Source organism: Anopheles coluzzii, chromosome 3 (genome assembly GCF_943734685.1).
Source record: "Anopheles coluzzii chromosome 3, AcolN3, whole genome shotgun sequence".
Classification (NCBI taxonomy): domain Eukaryota; kingdom Metazoa; phylum Arthropoda; class Insecta; order Diptera; family Culicidae; genus Anopheles; species Anopheles coluzzii.
The window spans coordinates 43,980,066-44,001,655 of NC_064671.1; the positions used below are offsets into that span (position 1 = coordinate 43,980,066).

At 46.1% G+C, this 21,590-nt stretch overlaps 1 protein-coding gene and 1 long non-coding RNA gene across 2 annotated transcripts; both read right to left on the reverse strand.

Moving 5' to 3' along the window:
* Positions 1-8,185: 8,185 nt before the first annotated feature.
* On the reverse strand, positions 8,186-13,408 carry LOC120958283 (uncharacterized). The gene is made up of 2 exons (XR_005752027.2): positions 10,822-13,408; positions 8,186-10,143 (listed from the first exon to the last, which is right to left on the reverse strand). It is a non-coding gene; the product is annotated as an uncharacterized LOC120958283 (long non-coding RNA).
* Positions 13,409-15,074: 1,666 nt separating this feature from the next.
* On the reverse strand, positions 15,075-21,320 carry LOC120956363 (Krueppel-like factor 1). The gene is made up of 2 exons (XM_040377771.2): positions 20,710-21,320; positions 15,075-17,869 (listed from the first exon to the last, which is right to left on the reverse strand). The coding sequence occupies exons 1-2, from the start codon at positions 20,821-20,823 to the stop codon at positions 16,319-16,321; spliced, it is 1,665 nt and encodes a 554-aa protein (XP_040233705.2). The 5' UTR covers positions 20,824-21,320; the 3' UTR covers positions 15,075-16,318.
* Positions 21,321-21,590: the final 270 nt, after the last annotated feature.

Below are 21,590 nucleotides of genomic sequence, written 5' to 3' on the forward strand. Positions count from 1 at the left end.
TGTGCCAAAGAAGAAGAAGATGAATAAAAAGTAAAAAATATATTACCTTTTGAATCCGAAAAACTGCAATCTACAATACAAAATGTATGGTCTTACACGGATAGGCGGTCGTAGATGTAAAGAGCACAAATCGAAGAAAAAAAAAGTTAAAAAATATTTAAAAAGTAGTGTAAAACATATTTCTCCAGTTATTCTATGAATTTCAAGTGTGTACAACTTATATATCAAACGACAATGAGAAATAAAAATTGCAAAAATCACCGAGGTATTCAGTCATTGACACTAGGGTTGATCACCGTTTGTTACTGCTCATTTGTTAATAGAATAAAAAATCAAACGTTTCATTTTGCCTTCGTAATACAAGTTTAATTCTCCCCCCCCCCCATGTGAGAAAACTTAGCGTTTGACGACACCCCCTCCCTCCTCCCCTATCAGCGTTACGTATTTGATGGATGACGCCTTTGGTAATGAAAGTTAAGTGTATCTCCATGTACATGCATCTTTATATCTTTAAAAATACAATTCAGTATAATATAGATGACAGGAACCTGTGAATGTATCCCTTAATTCCTTTTTTATTCAAAATAAACGATCGGGTTACATAGCTCTTTATTCAGCATATACTGTAAACTAGTTAATTAGGTCCGAGTTTTAGGTAAATGATTTCCGATGTATCTAATGGAACCCCAGAGTTCCAGCAAAGATATAAAACAATAATAACTGAATTACGGGGTACTGGACCCTAACCGGTTCTGAAACTATCCCGAATCATATATATGTCCTGGAACTGATCGCGAAATCATACCGGTTCTGGAACATATCCCTTGTATCTATAACGTTTCTGGAACAACGTATTTAAATCATTCCTGGAATTGCTCCCGAACCAATGGTTGTCCGTAAACTTCTCCCGTTTCTACTCCGGCCCAAAAATTGTAACTCTTCAGTTGTATGAATCATGGAACGGATTGCGCACTTGTCCCGGTTCAGGAACAGATACAGTACCTACTTCGATCTTGCAACTGATTCCACAACCACACTGGTCAATGAACCATTCCTCGCGGCAGTTGTTTGAAAAATGCGCCGTAACGATTCAGAGTAGACATTTACCCTAATCTAAGTAGCCTGGAAGTAGAAGTAATTGGAGAAGTAATTATTTTAAAACAGATTCTCAATGCGACTCCATTTTGTAAGCAATTGAAAGAAATCTTTTATAAACACATAAAATCCACAATGCCGAAAAAATGCTTCCAAGACACTGCAGCTACGCAAATACTTAATCGCACTCTTTGCTACCACCCCCATTACAAATCCCCCGGCGAAACCAGTGTACCGCAAATACAAAGTCTCCCCCCTTCCCATAGACGTAATGTGTGTGTGTGCGGGTGCTGGATCAACAAAGCAGACAACAACGAAAACAAAACAAAACAAATCCAACAAAAAAAATAAAAAAAACGCAAGAAAAACACTCTCACGCCGGTGGAGGAAGTGGGCTAACGCGCCGCAAACATGAAGACGATTTAAAAACACCGAACCGGTTCGCACTGGTTCGCCGAACCGGCTCACAACAACCCCTCCCCTCCGGTGGGGAACACCGGTAGGGTATGGAAGGGGACGGTACGACGGAGTCGTTTATTTTTGTTCCGTGCTATCAATTTGTGCGACCCCACACACACGCACACAAACACACAGACACCAGCACATGCCGCACATCACCCGCGCCAGGCTTAATTCGATTTTCTTCATGGTCTTTTGCATCGCGGGGTGGTTTTTACGCGTCGGCAACGTCCCGCAATGGGGTGTGGAAGAGTGTGGAGGGAGATGGGGGTTGTTGTTTTCGTAAATAGTTCGCACACAGTGGGACCGGTAGGTGGGTAGGTTCGAGTGGATGCAATTGATGCGGCAATGGGTGTTTGCACCCCGCCCTGACAGTAGACAGCTTGCGACTGGTGTATGTATGTGTGTGGGTAGGCAGCGTCGTAACCGGTTCGCGCCAGTTCGCGCTCGAAGCGCCCGCCATTATGTAGATCAACGGAGGGTGGGGTGTAGCAGCGCGTCATCTTTGGAACCGGTTGCGTCGCGCGGTTTGTGTGTTGTCTAGCGGAAGTAGTGTCAATCCGTGTGGCAGGGGTTGCGGGTAGTGGGAGCGCGCGTTCTTTCCAAATGGGGGGTTGGGTATCGGTGTTTTTTTTGTTTCCTTTCTTCCTCTTTGTTTTGGTGCAGTGTGCGCGCACGGATGAACGAACGCGTGGGCATCGTGGAGTGGCGCACGTCGGCACATCGCGGCACAAACTTCGGGCGCAAGGTCTCAGCAGGCGAAGGTCGTCCATCGACTGGCAGTTACCGCGCACCGTGGCCCGAGCGGGCCCGGCTTCTTGCGGTTGCGGTGTGCTGGGGGGTCTGTCGGTTGTTTGTCCGATGGAAAGGAAAGTTTCCAAGGTGGGATTTAAAATGGTCCAAAGTTTCCCACTTTATTTCCGCTTCGCAAACATCTCCCTTCAAAGAAAGCAACAAGCTGTAGTGACCAAATCTCCAAGCAACAACGGCAATGGCATAGCTAGGCACAACACAACAGTTTCTAAAAATAACCCCTCCGGATTGCTTGGATTGCTTATCGCGCTCGTACACTACGCCTCCCCGGGCTACTACGCAACTAAGAAATGGGCTCTGCGGGGGCCGATTCTACCGTTTTCATTTGGCATCGAAGGGAAATTCCACATACATACAACCTTCACAACACGGTTTTGTTGTCCATAGTGTTTAGCACCCTCATCCAAGGGCCATTGTTGTTGATCGGGCTTCGATCACCACCGCGTATTACGCTGGCAAAAAAGGTAGGGGAAGTCAGGGTTGGTTCGACACTGCGGGTAAGTTCGACACCTTGCCGTTTTTGTATTTATAGAAGTTTTTGAAGAAAAAAAAACTAGTACACATTATTTATGTCAACTGTTTCAAATACTTGAGTCACATTTCACTGATCACTGACTATATAGTATAAAATGTCACCAAAACTATTGTGGCCTATTGGGGTAAAATCGACTCCACACTTGGTAACAGTTAAATGCTTATTTGTAGTATGTTAACGTTTAATCTATATCGTAATCTGAAAGAGCCTTTATATTCTACAGATGTCCCGTAACTATATGCGGTAAACGCTGGACTCAATTAAAATACCTTAGAAGCTACAAGACCCGAGATGTCCACAAACCAAGCAGCTTATAATTATGGAATTTTGCTAGCATTATCACATAGAACGTCTGCCAAACTCGGACACAAATAATGTATTTAAAATTTGGTTTAGGAATTTTAAAATAATTATTATTACGGTTTCGCACGTATTTTAGGCTTATTTTAGGCCGGTTTAGGCTTAACTGAAGAAATTCATTCCGTAAACCAGATGCTATCTCCGCAGCTCCTACTATGTGGAGCCTGGTTCCATGGTATTTGTAACGAAACTTTTTGTTCTTGCTTGTACAGTAGGTGACCGCTAACTGGATGTGTTTTAACTGGAGTGCTTTTTAACTGGAGGTTCGCTAACTGGAGTGATTCTCAGTTTACGAACACTTAAACGTCAAAACATGATACATCCGGAATCTCATGGAGAGAAATTTGTCGCAAATGTGCATTTTTCAAACATATTTAGGGTTTCTTGCCTACGTTTGCTATTAATTTATGTTATTACACGAATTACTATACTTTATATCAACATAAATGAAAAAAAGTTTGATATGTTTATTCCAGTCAACGCCAATCAAAACAATCAATTTCATTCATTTCTTTCGCATGTTTCACTAATATTTTAATGTCAATTTGTCTTAAAATTGGTACGAAACACTTTGTTAAACTTCAATAAAAAACAATCGGACATCCGAGTTTTTTTTTTAAAGTTATAACCAATGTGTCGAAATCATTCCATCATGGTGTCGATCTTACCCGCACTGCAGTCTTGATGCAACAAAAAACACGTTTTTTATATCAAAATGTTATCAAAATCAATCCGGGAACCGTAGTTTCTCATAAGATTGGATATAATGAATCAAAAAAGCTCTTTCAATGTCTGCTAATAAGGTTACATTGGCAAAAGTATTGCAATCAGCGGAAAACCTTAAGGTGTCGAAACTACCCCCAGTTCCCCTACAAGCGCAAGTGACCATGCACGTGCCCCGTGAGCTGGTAAAGGTAATTTCTCAAATCTCGTCTCCCCTAGTTTGCTCAGTGTCATCCGCCGGTCCGCACTGGCTCGTGCTGATAAGCACGCGTAAGCCACTGCCCTACTGCTAGACCATTGGCCGGCCCAATGCCACCAAAACTGGGAGCAGCAGCAGCAGCAGCAGCAACAGCCTTGTCGGCAGACATTGTCAGTTCCGTGCGCCCGGGGACCAATCTTATCTGCCCCGCAAGCCTCGTGATTGTGTCCGAATGTTGTGTTCTTCCTTTCCAAACCCTCTTATGCTACTTAGCAATAATAATCTACTCCCCTATTTTCCCCTGCACGAGACGCAAGATCGCGCGAAATCACCGACACCGTGCTAAGCCGGGGCCGGGTTCACCCAAATTCATGGCCTTCACGTTATATCGGTTCACGGGAAAGAGGAGGGTACGGGGATTTGCGGGTTGGCCTTCTTTTGGGGTCCGGTCCTCGGGGAGATTGACTTGCGCAAAAGTCACTCGCGGTTATCTACACGCAAGGTGTGCGCCCGTTTCTAGGTCGTTCACGTTCGCTGAAATCGAACTCACCGCTCAGCCGGCAGTAGAAGAAGAAAGAGGTGGGGGAAGCCTTCGTGTGCACATCCTCGCTCACGCAGAAACGTCGCAAGATACAAGCGGACCGGACCCCCATCCCATTAAATGACACACACACGCACACATACGGCGGGCGTGTGCGCGCGAGCTGGGGCAGGTTGGTGCATTGTGACGCCCGAAGGTTAGGTTCCGGTTTCGGGTGTGCACCAGGCGGGAGGGGCATGTACGCGACTCGATTCCATCATCGCTTCCCGATGACGATGAGTGCGGAAACGGGGTGTAATGACCAGCGCCAAGGTAGCCGACTAGCAAGTGGGTTGCCGAATCACCCAGAGAAAGACACACACATTGGCATCTCTTTTTCACTCTGTCGCGTTGGCGGGATCTTCCGGAACGTTGGAGGAGGGTTGCCAATCGAAAGAAGTCCTTGAACGGGGGCTGGGTTTGTCATTGCCGCCGGTCATCGATCCGAGTCGCTTTCTTGCACGATCTTCATCCTACACGTTTGAGTTAGCAGCAGTATCAAAGTCAGTCAGTCGGTCGGTCGGTCGGTCGGTCGGTTGTGGCGGTCGATGAACGCCTTGGATAGCTCAAGCTTCCATGCACCCTGTTCATGGGCAAGTTCACTGTGTCAGTACATCCCCCATTGGAAGAGAACAGGCGCTTTCCGATGACAAAGAGAATAGACCACCGCGTTGAAGTACTTGAATCGGACCATCCTCTCCACTGAACCCGGTGTATCGGTGTAGCCTTCAACGCGGGCGTATCCTTCAGCTGCAGGTTCACACCTCCTCTCTGCAGTGTGCGCATGAGAAGGAAGGAGTATGGGTATACACCTTGGGCAGCAACCCAGCAACCAGTATCTTGCTGGGTAATTTTACATTCACCTTAAGTCATCATGATCCAAGATGTTTTTGGAATTGCAAAAGTGTGTCAATTTCCTCTTGCACACTATCAGTGGTTTTATGTTTGCTATCAGTCATTGCTGTGCTGTCTCAGTGGGATTCTGCTTGTACTCTTTGTAAAAGTTATATTTTCATTCCTGTAGTCAATTGAATCAACGGCTCGAGTGTATGGCATAGGACAATTTACCACTCTTTCCTTTTGACTCCTGCTCGTATACATTCTTGTAAAGAACGATTGATCAATATAGACCTTTTTCATTGTAGCCTCATATGTAGCCTGAGGAGCCTGTATGCCCTGTTTGTTCGTGAAATAAGCTTAAGCACGAGCAGGTCATTATGACCACAAATGTGGCTCATTGAGTTTGACTTCAAATTAAGGCGTTTTTGTACACTTTGGCTAATGGACAAAGAACGCTGAATATAATGGACAAAGTATGATAACCTTTCATGTTAGAAATCAAATCAATACCCAGAAAGATTATCTATAGAATAGACAGCTTTCAGACTAGCTTTAGAACCGGTAAATCAAGATATTTGCAAGTTAGACATTTTTTTTAATGTAACATCAATTTAATCTTCTGATTTTCTAATCTATGGCTTCCCGAGTAGTTCCGTAAATTAATTCACGGAAAACTGTATTATTATACCGTTGAGGATACTTTTGTTTTGCTCAGATCGGTCTTTAAAAATCTCGGAAAACCAAAGACGTAAAATTTATAACGACTACTTAATGACAGTCTTCGTTAGCTTACAATGGCTACACAGCTTGCCATTTTTGGCCGATTGGCCGAGTTGCGTAATGCGTAGTACAGAACGTAATTCAAGTTTAGCAGGTCCAAATGGGCAGTCCCGTCGTACAGGTCCATCCGGCTTCGTGGTACTGAATGAGTCTCGAAAGCCTGTAGAGGCCGACATGTCCACGTAGGACGTTGCGCCAAGTAGACGAGGAGGAAGGTCCTAATGAACTAAATGAATTTATAGATTAATTATGTAGACCATTACGATGAAGATATAATTGTTCATTATTGCAATTTAAGTAAATCTAGTATAAATATCTTATGATTGGTGATCTTGGGATCTTTTGAGGAACCATAATGTCCGAAGTTAGGAGAAAATATAAGGCATGCGACTTTATTGTATCGCTACTAGTGATAGGCATTCTGGAGCGCATCAATGGCTCCAGGGACGGCTCCGGACTAACGGCTCCACATCAACGGGTATGGAACCATTTTCGAATTAACGGCTCCGCACCAACGGTTCAATGGAGACGACAGCGTGAAAAAAAAAAAACAATCTATCTTCTCGCGAGTGTTGAAGCTAGCTGTTGAAGCAGTTGCGGATTAACACGAGTGAAGGCCCTAAGCTGTCACACGAATGTAGGCCTTTCTGAAGAGTAGAGCGAGAAATTGTAAGAGGAATTCTAAACTAGAGAAGGATTGAGAAGCAAATTTATTTAAGAGCGGGAGAGGGATCCCTTTTTTTTGGGACCCCTTGAGAACTCGGGGCCCCACGCGGCCGCTTATTTGCAGTGTTGACGGCAAGACATACATCGTGTAGCATTCGCTGGTCACGATTCACTTATAAAATTTTGTACGACATCCGAATCCTCAAATGTAAGACAGCTGACAGTATATTCTAGAGCCCGAACGGTTCCGGGCACTACCGGCCGAGATATTACACCAAGTTTTACTTTTAGTATTTAACTTCCCGTTTGAAAATTCATTGTAAATTAAGGATTTTGGTGCACTGTGTTATACCCGGCTCAGGAGCCTTTTGGTACGGTGTCGTTAGTTTGAAGCCAAACTCCGGCTTTAAAGCCGTTTTGCCCATCACTAATTGTTACTGTATGTTGGCGATCACCCAAAGCTAAACATCAAATTTTGCTTGAATATTACCACAGCTAACTACTTCCTCTGTGGTCTCTCTGGTCTCTGGACAGCTCTTGGAACCACATATCGGAATATCGCCTTCACATATCGATGGGGATACTCTTGGTCTATGCAATGAATGTATCTATAACTATGGTTAATCTATTACAGCAAAAAATTAGATCTAAATATTGCAGATTCTAGGAAAACTTGATCTATACATACGGTTCGAACCTGATGCTATTGATTTAGTAAAAAAATAATAATTAAATTAAAAAATACTGTAGCAACAATTATTGACTAATAAATTGAATAATTCAATGTCAGTGCCATGCTGGTTAATAACTGCTAGCTACATGGCAGTTTAAAAAAATAATTGTTGGCATCACACGCCTTCTTTTACACTCATGCACGGGTTTACATGAGTTTTTTCTCAGATACTTTTCCGATTTTTTTGTCCAATATCATAACTAAAGATTATCTTTATCGATGTATTCCGATAAGTGATTCCAGGATTTTTCCGGAAAGTCAGAACATATCTGAAATAATGATAAGTCCGTCCTTGGGTGACCACCCAAATTCCATAAAAAAAGTATGACTCACGGTGCTCAACACAATATTTCGCCCGAACACCCTATCTCATTCTTTAAATGATCTACCGACCTTCAAGTATTGAATTTTTCCAATAAAAATATATTTCACAACAATTCTCAACACCCGTCGTATCGCTTGTACTCCATATTTTGGAACATTGCGTCCGGGGTCAAGTACAGACATACACCCGTCGCTGTACCAGCTCAAATTTGCCCGCAAGCTGAATACAATTTGGTAGTAAGATTCGCATTCATCTCCACACGGTACGCTCCACTATCGGTCGGTCTGTCGGTTGGGGGGCCTCCAGCAAGCGCTCTGTCTCTGCGCTCAGTGTCATCGAGCACGCTCCGGGAACGTGCTGAACGCGTGATCATCACCGCACAAGGATCTTCACCCTCGACGGGAGCAATGTAGGGCTCAACCACGACGACCAAGACGACGACGACGGTGCTATCACTGCTCACAAGCTGCTACCACTGCTCGAGCCCCAGCACCGATTGTGCGGTCCACTTTCCCCCGCGCAACGGTAGTCGACTCATCGGCGGCGTCTCGTGCACTCCGCCGCTACTAGCCGGACATTGGGTGGCCATCCACCACCCGCCTCTACATATCAGCTGCATCACCTTTCGCCACTCGCGAACCGACGACCTCGCGTAGGCCATCGAAGGAATGTGAACTCGGGCAGCGAGAGCTCGGGTGTTTTGTGTCGATCATTCTCCACTCTGTACGCGTTGGAAAACCGGAGCAGGAGTGGTTTTGCAAACAAGCTGGCAAGGAACCTTCCTTGCCTTACCCACTGTCCCCTGGGATCACCTGGTGGCTGGATGTACCTCCATGCGGGCGCTTATCAGGGGCCCGTTTAGCGTATTGCTCCGAGCGAGCTCTATTGCGTTGCCGCTCTAGCCACACGGCTTGGTCCGCTTGTCTGCCACTACCACTATCAGCTTATTATTTCGACCCGAACGAACTCGATCCTTCGCTCCGCTCCCGACCCTCTGCATGAATCCTCCAGCTTATTGGTTGATTTTCCCACGCGTTTACCTAGTGGTGAAGGCTCTGCTCCATCCTCAGCCGGAATGGCCCGCCCCCGTTTCCAGTGCACGCTTTTGGGGCCGGGGCCAATCCACTATCACACGGTGAACCGTGGGTCCCGACCGACCGATTGACGTCAGTAGCCGCCGTACGGTTCTAAGTAGCAGAGTCCCATGTGGGGGGTAAGTCGGTGCGGTACCGGCCGGCTGGTGGATGCTGCCCAGTTGTTTATGTTGTTTGGCACGTCCGTACCGAGCCCTGGTGGATCCATTCCATCGATGGAGCGCTGGTTACGACTGGTTTAGCCCGATAGCTACACTGTACGGTGGTGAAGGCGATTGCAACTTTGCTGGGGTGACTTTTACTCCGCGCTTATCAGCCTGGACGCCCCTGGCTTGCCCGCGGTGGGTATTTTTTTGTTGCGGGCAATTATTTTTATCACATGCTGCAATTGTTGAAGATGGGGTTTTTTGTATGTATGCATGGGTGCTTGTGTATGCTGTTGTTACTGCACATTTATAACCGTTTCCGTTTTGCTTGCACGGTAGAGGTCAATGCAGGCGGGAACGAGACTTAACTGCGTATTGGAAAGCTCTTCACCACCTCAACTGCTGATTAAGAGTTGTGTAAAATGGCAGCTTTGTACTAGAAAAACAAAACCATTAGTCATACGGCCACCGGTTCTCTATCGGTAGTTTACCTCGGCAATTATGCAACGCCTGGCAGGGAGTAATACGAATCCTAGAGGGAAAGTGAGATGCGCGCCGTGTTTGTTTGAGCGCGTCAAGAAATTGCGCTGCAAAAATCGCATTCAGATGTGCTGGAGGGCAGCAACATCTGGCTTGCATTTTTAGTGTTGCGATCTAGCGAATGATCTCAAAGGAGCGGAAACGTGAAAAGACATGTTTACTTCTATCACACCTCTTTCATTGTCAATTTTGGGGTTTCTTCTTCTTGGTCAGTAGAGGAATATGAGCTGTTTGCCGTTGTATACTGACAGGATCCTGAGAAATAATTACAAGTAAATGTTTTTACAACAAAAAAAAAACAATATTTTTGTCTAGTTTGTGTGTATTCTCAAAGAATTTTGCATACATTTTTACTATTTTAATCACAATGTGAAGTTTCTATTCCATTGCTTATTTAACTTATTGTATGTAATTTAAAATTTCAGACATTTTATTTACCGTAGCCTATTTTAAGAGGCAACCAACACTACATAAATATAATCATACATCTTTAAGAAATGATTATTTCTTGTACACCAAGTTTCAGGAACTATTTTTTGTAGAGTTGCAAATAGGAAAAATAAATAATGTTCTGTAAGTACAATATATGTCACTGCTATATGCACTATCCAGCAAAGACAGACTCCAAATAGGAAGTAAATCTCAGAGGCCTGTGTAAGCCCGGTGTGACTGCATTATTTTCTTAACTACCAACTACATTACAAAATGTAGGTCAATATTACGTATAAAAGACTGTAGCTGAATAATATGCCTTCTTTATAACTGTTAGAACCGCACAAAAACTACTAGAGAAACGTAACTTACGCTTATATACCTGCCCTATGAATAATCTGCCTATATTCTTGGTAGTATGATATTGGAAGGTCACCACCGCTAGTCATAAAATACTTATCTTTAACCCGTAAAACTAATCAATAATACATAATCTCTTACCGCTACTGGAGTATGTATCAGATGGGAAACGATCCTTGTCTGATGTTGTTGGAGCGGACGCGTAAGCTATTAGACCATTGGGTCACTGCGATTAGGGTTCACTTGTGCCTGTATATATGCTAAAGCGCCACTTGCTAGTACCAGTGAACCATAGTATCAACAGAGTGTTAGTGAAAACTCCAAGATAACAAACAGATGTTATTGTTGTGTACATGATTATATAGGTTTTAGATCTCTTAGTCTTTCACCTCTAATAATAAACAAATATTCATAGAAAAGTTGAGAAAAAAAGTTTGACCTTTTTTTATTCATTGTAAACAATATTTATATTTAGGACCTTCGCGTGTCGCTTTTTAATTTACCACCCTTACCCTTCCATATCTTATCCAGGTGCCACTGGCACAGATCCAGGTATAGTCTTTAGAAGGTCACCGTTTTTCTCTTGGTTACTTGGCCAAACTCCGTCAACATGAAGACATCAGCCGGACGGTGCGTGATCGGTTATCATACCCGTGAGTGTGGTGTTTATATCGCGGAGTGCCTTCTCGTTCTCTCTCTCTCTATCTCTCTCTCTCTCTCTCTCTCGCTCTATATCTCGTTCTCTCTCTCTCTCTCCTCGCTTGCTTGGAGATTGCATGTTCGTATGAAACACTTAGTCGTGGTCTCAAACGCTCCCCTTCTCCCTTTGCGATAGGCGATGAGCTTGCGCGAATACTGTCATATCATCCAGTCTAAACAGTCACACGCCCTCCAACGAGAGGTGTGAAGGGAAACTGGCCCACGTTCGGTCTGGGAAGGCGGTTCATGGAAGGTAAACAATGCAACGACGCTATTTGCTTCTAATCAGCTGATAGGCCTGATGGGGTGGACTGGTTGGTGTTGCGAGAGTGGGGAAGGAAAAAAAACCGGACTGAACCGTTGATAAACAAAACTGGACATGAAAGAACGACTGAAGCCAAGCGCTGCCTGGATTGATCATCTGATATGCCAATGATCCTTGATTTGGTTGTTTTGCTCTTTTTTTTTCGAAGCGCCACTGCCCCGAAAGTCTCTTCCTGCAAACTGGTAAACAATTATCTTTCCACCGGTTTTTGGTCACAACAACCATCAACATGTGCACTAATACGCACTAACCCGTTCAAAGTCCCAGCGCGAGGGCCGTATTTTGTGGGTCGAAACGTTTCCGCCCTTTCTGCACGAACCGAGTGCGTGATCGCTCATCGCGTATCTTCGCTGTTGCCGTTTGTTTGCCACACTGTATGAAGGGAGGCTGTGAGTGTGTGCTTCCGTGAGTCCGGAGGGGGTTGGGTCTAGCGTATGATGGACGCGTATCAAAGGGCCGGTTCTTTTTTTAAACCAATATTTTGTGACCTTCCGGGCTTACTTAGTGGGATCGGCAGCTGATTGTGGTGGCGTTCTTCAAGGTATTGGGGACTGTTTTTGGGAAGGCACGAACTGGCACGAAAAAAACAGGAAGTAAACATGTTTTCGCGTGCGGCGTTACTCGACCCGATCGAGGCCAAAACTCTAAGTGCGGGAAACGTCACTTCCTTGAGCGGGACTGAGGAATGGGTTTTTCTCTTTCTCTGTTGATGAGTATTCTTTATGGGCATGTGGGACAATACGAGCATGTTTAGCAGTTTAATCAATACATTTTCCCATTTACCACTAAACATAAATAAGTTTTCGTATGATTGTACTGATCTACCGAATATACGAATTAAAATTAATAAAAGACCTTCATACCAACTTCTTAAGATTCTCAACAAAAACTGTAAAATAAAATTCGATGTTTCACGGGATTCTAACTTGTCATGCGGGGCAAAATGGACACATCAATAAGCAAAACCAGGCATATTGCAACAACACATTAAACGTCAAAACATTGTGGGTAAAAAGGGCCACTACTACAGCGTTTACCCAAGCCAGGGGTTTCCAAACTACGGCCCGCAGGCCGCATGCGGCCCTCAAAAGCCTATTATGCGGCCCGTGGCAACTTTGTGAAGGTTAAAATAAATAGTTAATTATTGTGACTATTTTTAAAGATAATGTAATTGTTGCTTTTTAGAGACGTAGACCACACTTAAGTAATAGAAAGCTATAGGAGTTTTGTACATTATGCTAGTATTTTCTTATAAAGACGAAATTGAAACGTTCGCATTATATACCGGCAACGGAAAAATGGCCCTGAACACCATTACATGTGAAGCAATGCGGCCCGCGAATTGAAAAGTTAGGAGACCCCTGACCCAAGTGATCAGAAATGTTTTAATTTGATCCAATGTTCTGCTTTTGTATCACATTTTTGAAAAAAAAATTCTCTCAGAACGAAAACACCCTTTAAACGATTCAATCGACAATGTTTTCAAGCAGATGTTCTGAAACTGAGCTTGTCAACTTTATTGTGGAGACAAATACAACACCATAACCTCATGAAGCGCCATATGCCAGAAGTAGCTAATGCATGTATATTTTGCATTATGTATTTTTTATTTTCTTTATTTTTTATATTATAAAATAAATGTATAAATGATCTTACTCTTTTAAATTGTATAGAAATATAGTCTTTCCCCGAGTTTCACGAATACAAGTTCATGCGTTAAATTGGTACAATTTAATTTAACAATTGCCAAATTCCAAATAAAATGCAGTTTTGATAAAAGTTTGAAACTACTAAAATAACATAAATAACCGATTCTTTTTACGAATTGCATTTAAACATAAATACAAATGAACTAAATTCAATCAAAAACTCATTATTAATTGAGTATATTTTGGCTGTAAAACGTGATATATGACATACGCGAAAATCCGAGTTACAAAATTGGCGTTACTTGGGAAAAGACTGTACCATGGGTAGACAAAATTGTACCACGTATTCATGCAATAATACTTCAATCTTATTCTCGAACTGATAAAAATAATAACATTATTCTATAAAATCATTCGTATACATATAAATTCGTATTTTACTTGATTCTTGTTGGATAACAAGTCATGAAACATACATGGTGTTAATATAACACTCTAAAGTATACATTATGGGTCTTTAAGATTGCCTAAGTCAAAATGAATAAATAAAGGGATCCTATTTGGCCCCGTGTTCCTCTACAAGTTTGATTTTTTGAATTACTAGTTTTAATAAATCAATATCACATCTTCTAGAATGGTTAAGCTGCGTTTTATCATCTATTAAAACGACTCGTTGATTTGATCTACTATCTTGTTTTAACTATCTTTTCTACTATCTTGTTTTAATATTTTTGAGGAAATCACTGTTGAAACTCTGTTTTCAAAATGAATTTTTAATGAATTCATTGGCAAAACAATTTATCTCAGCAGCAAATGTTTCACGGAATTTTGTCCGCTAATCTGTTTTGCATCTACAAACACGACCGCAAAAAATAAACAACATTTTCCTGGAAGCAAGATCAACAACCACCCGGCTGAGTCACTGACTTTCCACCCACCGGCTAGCGTGGTAATCTTCGGCCCGGTACCGACTCGGCCGGGGATTTTCGATCGCAAAAATGTGGGCCATTCCCGGCTGGTGGTGCGTACGCATAACGCATCTGTAGCCTCATGGTAGCGCAACCCAATGCCCTGGCATGCTGGTGAAACCAGTTTCTCCAATTGTCCATTAGCGGGCAATTGGGAAAATCCCATCGCAGCTGGTTTTGTCGGTGACTCGATGTCACGGGGGTGCCCCTCTCCCTGCACGTCCTCCTCCCGCTGGACGATTGGGCCGAAGAAATGCGCACCGAGACGTTGAAGCTAAGCCGGGCCGTGGGTAGGGTAGTTTCCTTTCATAAATACTAAACATTTTACATGAAAGCGTGTGTATTAGTACACAACGACAGTGCATGTAACCTTTGGCCAACAATTTATCAACCGTCCAACCGGTGGGGAATTTTCCACTGTTGGCCGTGCCTGCGCAACAACGTGCACGTGAACGTGTGCGCGCGCGTCCGTAGCTTCTCTCCCGGTGCCGGTATTTATGTTTGCGCATGCCCTTGCGCTGCGTGTAGCTGCGTGTGTTTCGTCTATCGACGCGCGAGGGTGTGGTGTTTTCTGTGTGACATTAAGTCTTTAGAAAAAAACAACATGGGCAAAGTTTGCGAGCAACTCGAAACGTGGACAACAGTGGACAAAAGTGGACAAACGACGTAGTGCATCGATTTGGAACCAATACGTTTCTTTCAAAGTTTTTTTACCCAGAGCAAAAATAAAACGCACCAACACACAGGTAAAGGTTCATTTTAGAGCAATTCAGAAGAATGTATATTACTGATTTGTTTGTTTCTTTTGTATGTAGATGTTTGCAATTGCATTTGATTTGTTTCATGTTTCTTTTGCATATCCAACATTAACCATCTTGTTTTGGCATTATTCAGTATGTGAGAGTGTGTGTGTGTATAGATACAAGATAATAGTAATATGGTACTACTAATTATTTAACACATTTTCAGCTTTCTCCTCTTTTTTTCTTCTTCAATTGATCGTCATTCTCTTTCTCACTCTTCGTCTCTCGCTTTGCATCGCACTTCTGTCTGTCACTCTCTCTCTCTGTTTGTTAACAATGCATTTCCTGTCTTACTGTGGCATTTCTGTTCGGTGTTTACACTGCTAGAAACGATTATTAAGGGCTAAAATAAATTAACGAAACACATTATTATGGAACAAAACGAAGGAAATAAGTCCTACTGGCGCTCTACCCAGCTCCCCGCTACACTAAGTTGTAATGCGCTACGCTTTCGCGATTTTTCCTCGTAGTTCCAAACATGGGAGATACAACATGCATCACGTGCGTGCTAACAGGTAGGTGCTAATCATCACAAAACACATGGAACAAATATTAAACAAAATAATAGAAAAAAACAAAAACAAAACACTAAACGTATCTTACAACAGACAGTAGAACCAAGCGGTGAGTCTTCTTTTCTGTTTCTCCTAGTACTGTTCTCCCTTAGCCCTGGCTTGCTAGCTCCCTTCCCTTACTGCTAGAGTATATCTAGATATAGTAGTGATTGTGTGACAAGGATAAGAGAGAGTTACAACGCTAAGCCGGGTATGCTAAGAAGGGTGAGAAGGGATTAGGCTTAGCCTTGCCTTGCGTGTTTTTTTGTAGTTTGCTTGTTTGTAGTTCGTAGAGTTTGTAGTCTGGTAGTTTAGTAAGACAAAACGATCACAGATAGTGGGGCGCAAAGGGCGCTTCCCGGGGGACGCCCACACGCGCAAGAATTGTTTAAACCTAACTGGAGAAGGAGGAAAATTCATGAAACGGATCCCGTCCCGCTGACGGCGCCAACGCACGTTGCCCTCTCTCTCTCACTCTCTCTCTCTAAGCTCAATCTCTCTCTCACTCTCTCTCATTCTTTGACCCTTCCCCTCTCCCCCTCAGATAGCTGGAATGGTTGGCAGCCCCACCGCGAGACTGTCCATATGACACAAGTAAGCTGAGCCGAGGTGCGTTCCTCAACCGCCGTCACCGCGCTCTTTAGTACACCGAGGCTTGCTGTACGGTGGTGGCAAACTGGTGAGCCGCTGGTTGAAACACGGCCGCCAGCTGTGGATGATGATGGTGGTACAGGGCGGCACCACCCGTTCGCGCAGCCGCACCCTCCGCCGGAAGGATGGCGGTCGTCGTCGTCGTCGTCGGTGCATTCGCAGCCGCCCGACGTCCACCGGACTGGCCAGCGGATGACGTCACCTTGCCGCTCGTGTCCTTGTTGTGCCGTTTGACGTGCTTCGACAGATGGTCACTACGCATGAACCGTCGCTCGCACACGTGACAGACGAACTTCTTCTCGCCCGTGTGCGTGCGCTTGTGGCGCGACAGCTCGTCCGAGCGGCTGAACCGGCGGCCACAGTCGGGCCACTTGCAGTTGAACGGTCGCTCGCCGGTGTGGATGCGCTGGTGCGCCTTCAGGTGGCTCGACTTGAAGTAGTTCTTGCCACAGTTCGGATGGTCGCACTCGTAGATGCGGCGGCGTTCCGGTTTGGCCGCGGTCGGGCCAGCTGCACGCTGTTGCTGCTGCTGCTGCTCGGCGGCTTTGCCGTCCTCCTTTCCGACCGCCGGTGTGGATTTGGGCGGGATGGGGACGGTAGCCGTAGAGACAGCGAGCAGGTTGTGCGACATTTGCTGCGGCACGATGATGTACCCGTTCTGGGTGGCCAGGATGAATTGGGCGGGTGCGGGCGCGGTACTGGCGGTAAGCTTGGGCGCTATCACAGGAAGGGTGGTGGTGGGGTGGATGGGGGTTGAGGGCAGCACCGCCTTCGGCAGGATCGGTTGGCTGAATGCGGCGCTGGTGGGTTCCTTCTTCTTGCGCTTGCCGGCGCTGTTGGAACTGCTGGGCGGGAATACTGGAGCCGGCGACTTGCTGATGCTGGTGGACAGATCTTGCACCATTCGGCTTTCACTGGCACTGGTGTCCGCGGGTGAGAAGGACGAAGAGGAGGAGATGCTGGATGCCGGCGGCGGAGATACTGTGGTCGGTGGCGGAGGCGACATTCGCGGCCCCATCTTGAACTTGTAGCTGCGGAATATGTTGAGCGCTCCGGCACAGGCCGACTCCTCTCCGGATGCGGGCGTCTTCGTGCACGAACCGTCCTTGTTGATGCGCATGATGACGCTTTCGCGCGGGGGCGCACCACCCTGGAAGTAGCAGCGCTCCTCGTCCGAGCCGGACTTGGTAGTTTCGTCCTCCGAGCCGGAAAACTCCGACGGCGGTGGCGTTGGGGCACCGGAACCGTTGAGAAGCTGCTGTTGCTGCTGCTGCTGCTGTCGCTGTTCCTGCTTGTGATGCAGCTGGTGCAGTTGCTTTTGCAGGGCGGCGTGTGATTCCAGCTGGTCCGGGTTGCGCACGTACTGCCGTTTGCGGGGCGGCAGATCGGACTCATCTTCGGACGCGTCCGAATGATTCGGTGTGACGAAGCTGCCACTGGATGACGGTGGCGACGAACCTCCGGCCGCTGATGGGGCTGCCTTTTCTGCCGTGCTTTCTGCCAGCTTCCGCTTCAGGGCCTGACGAATGGCATTGGTAGTCTATTGGAGAGAGAGAGAGAACATAAACAAGTTTGATTAGAAAATGGCCCAGTTTTGGAAATACTTTTCGAGTCATTTGCAACTATTACGGGACACTGAGTACTATTTGCAAGATTACTGGGAAGCTTCTCTTATCGTGGGGTGGAGCATTAGGGTGTGTGATGTGAACCAGTTTTGCCTTCAGCTCCAGTGATAAGAAACAGGGCCGCCTGCTTCCTCCCTCTGCTTATCAGACCGATCAGCGCACGAGACATTGAGTTGAGCGTTGCGAAAGGGGAGGAGATGGGGTATCCGAGAGGGGCTCGTGCGGCCGCGTGAATGTCAAATATTTTCCCACCAAAGCCCCGTGCGTCACATACCAGCCCCCCAACCCCCTTGCACCCGACCGTCCTTTGCTGGAGGAGCTGTCATAAAACACGCAATCTTGCCATTGGCATACACGCACACACACACACGCTAATTGCTTTACAGTGCCCCAATGCGCTCCCAATCACCGTGCACCGTTCGGTATTATTCATCGTCAATTCGCTACAGGGGTGTGGAGCACCTGGTGCTGTAGTGGTGGAGGAGGTGCTGTATCATCATCATCATCAGCGAACGTAGCGTGAGCGCGCCAAAAGCGAAAAAATCCGGTTCACCGGACCCAACAACAGCCGCTCCGCTTCGGAAGGGTGCGAACGAGGGCACACCTTACACCGCTGCGTCTCTGTGTGTGTTTTTTTTTCTATCTCTCTCTTTTTGTCTCGCCGCCAACCACAGACGTCATCGAGTGTAAAAGGCGCGCGCGTTACACCAGCGTTTGTGCGCGCCCGCATCTCTCGGTAGCGCAAACAAGCGAGAAAGAGACTGAGTGAGAGCGAGCGAGAGAGCGAGAGAGATCGTACGCGCACCGTAGCACGCAGCCCGCGGGTCCAAAGTTCGCTTGGCGGGCGAGTGTTCACGTGAACACCAGCTGATTGTGGCCGGGTCGCTGCGTGATCCGAGCGTGATCGCCGTGTGCGAGCGCGACGGCACGCTGTTTGTGTTCAAAATTGGCTGGGCGCGGGAGCGGGACGGCCTCGCAGCGTGCACGAGGGCCATTGGGGCTTGGCGCTTTTGCAGGCTTGGTGTGCGCGCGGTTTGGGCGCGTCACGCTCGCGATGCGGGAGGCTTGGAATTTGCTGACGTACGCGCGCGCGCACACACACACATACACACATGCATGGAGGCAATCTTTACTCCCATTCCTTCGTACAGGGGAGGGTGGCGGCATTTACAAAACGGTATTTCTCTTTGAAAAACAACACTTTGCTCAACATTATATAAATTGAGGTAATTGTGTTGAAATTAAAAAAGGGGGCAAAAGAGAAAAAAAAAACATTTTTTAAAAAGCACATCCGGAGTTTCGAGAAGAACAGCAGCGGTGCGGTTTTATAAAATTGTACACACCTTTTTTGCCACCGATCAAAGTACACTGCGCACACACCCCTCTCTTCGGTTGGGGCAGCTGAGAACAAGGGAATGAACTGTGTGTGTTTGTGTGTGTATTTGCACCGAGCATGTGTTCTATTTTTAGCAGCACAATCACACGCCCCAAACTCTAGTGCATCTCGAATGCACTTGACACCGACGAGCGGCACTGCAAAAAAGCGCCCACACCCCGATTAACACACGCCCCACATGTGTCATAACATCTGCTTTGCTTGTCATGGGTAGTGCAGGGGGAGGGGGGGGGGGATTGATGGTCGCTAATTCTACTGCTGCTGCCACTACCCCAGGAAGCACATCAATTTATCTTTCGCTCGAAAAAAAACAAAAAAAATGGCACCACCCCTTGGAGGGTGTAACAAGATTTGTTTTTGGCCGAAATTTCACAAGAATTAAATGATCACGATGGTGGCGCGTGATAGGCATCACACACACACACACACCAGGGGAACCATCTGGCATCAGGCGGACCACCAACAAGCGAGGAAAGGGAGCGAAAAAGGGAAGCCGAAGAAAGGGGGTTTGCCGTGCTTTAAAAATAGTAAAAAGCAGATTTCACCAGAATTGTCGGAGCGTTTAGCCCAGCGCCTTCTCGACCGAATATGTGGGGCAAAGTCGAGCGGGACCTTGGACTGCTGCCCATCTGCCTGCCCTCCTCCCCATCGGTGCTTGAGAACGCGTGTTCCAACGCGCGCTTTGCAGACCCCACCGATGTATCCCATCCCAACGCTCCTTGATGGGGCAAATAGAGCAGCAAACGGTTGAGGAAAAAAGTGTCTGACACGTGCACATCATTTTTTTTTTCGGGGGACCCGCCTGAGCTGAGAGCCAGTCTTTATCAGGCGTCCAGATTCCCACCCCATTTTTTGCGTACTACCGCCAATGAATCACGTTTCTAGGCAGTGGAAGGGATGGAATGACGAGTTGTGAAATTCCAAACTTCTTAAATTGTTCCCACAAAATCCGTTGGCTCACAACACATACATACACACAATTCTTTCTCGTGCGAAGGGGTAAGAGACACACACACACATTTCACCACTTTACCTAACAACCCCAGCCCAGAGCCACGGTCACGTTGTTCTTTCGCTGGGGGTGACAACGAACCCCAGACAGGTTTTTTGCTCCTCACGTCTGGCTGATCTTTCTGGAAGGGCGCGCGCGTTGGACCATCATCTGTTCGCATTTTTAGCAAGATGTTGGGGGGAGGTAGGGAGGAGAATTTTAGTCACTAACTCGAAAACTTATCCATCGCACTATGAACTGGTTTTGTTTTGCACTGCGCCAACACAAAGGAACTGCCCTCCACTGACACCCTTCTGTTGTCCTCGACTACTATGATGGAAACGTGTCCATTCATGAAAAATCCTTACCTTCACAAGATCATCCTGCTGCTGCTGTTGCTGTTGCTGGTCCTGCTGCTGGCTGGTATCCTGCAATGGTGGCGTTGCCGGTGGTGATAGTAACACCGCCGCTGTGTTTTCCATTGCACTGTTTTTTTTTTGGATTTGACCCTTTTTTCAAACTCAAACACTTGCACACTTTTCCGGGCCTATTCGATATTGGCCCTAAAGATGACTGTCAAGACTTCACTTCGCCGCACTTTGCATGTGATAAAAGCTCACACGGATTGCTTTTTACACTGTTTGTGATTTTTCTCCACCTTCCCAAAACACAAACAACCCTCTTTGTTGTCTGGCTGGCTGGTTGATTTGATTTTTCACGTCTTTTGCTTTCCGTTTGTCTCACACTCACTGACACTGTCTGGGGGGGGGTGTTTGCCCAGACGTTGCTTTTCACGTGGCTTTTCTTTACACCAACTTTCAAACTTCCGCTCTGCACAAATGGCACCAAGTTGCAGTTACAAATGCTCAATCACTCACTCACTCCGCCTTCAATGTGCACACAAACACACAAAACGGTTATTTTATTCCGCACTTCTTGTTAAAGGTTCAGGTGAAACCTTTCTGCAAACTCCTTCTAAGTCTCGCGACACTGCTGGGTGTGTGTTTGGAGTTCACTTGGCAGTATGTGATTGCTGCTGCTTCTCGGTTTACAAAGAGGCACACACAGGAGAATGAGACCCGTTCGCACAGAGATACACGTCCGTTCGCTTCGGCGGCACAACACTTTGTAAGCGGTTTGTTTGTGGCTCGCTGTACTCTTGAATGGCGCGCTGCTGCTGCTGCTGCTGCTCGTCGTGTCGATTGACGGCGAACGATGCTGTTGCGATTCCCGGAGTCTACGGGGACTC

What these genes read in the sequence shown, in the direction of transcription:
- LOC120956363 (XM_040377771.2), bottom strand. Translation starts at nt 20,823, where the DNA reads ATGGAAAACACAGCGGCGGTGTTACTATCACCACCGGCAACGCCACCA. An exon ending in AGCAGGATGATCTTGTGAAG is followed by an intron (nt 17,870 to 20,709) that starts GTAAGGATTTTT and finishes TCTCTCCAATAG; the next exon opens with ACTACCAATGCCATTCGTCA.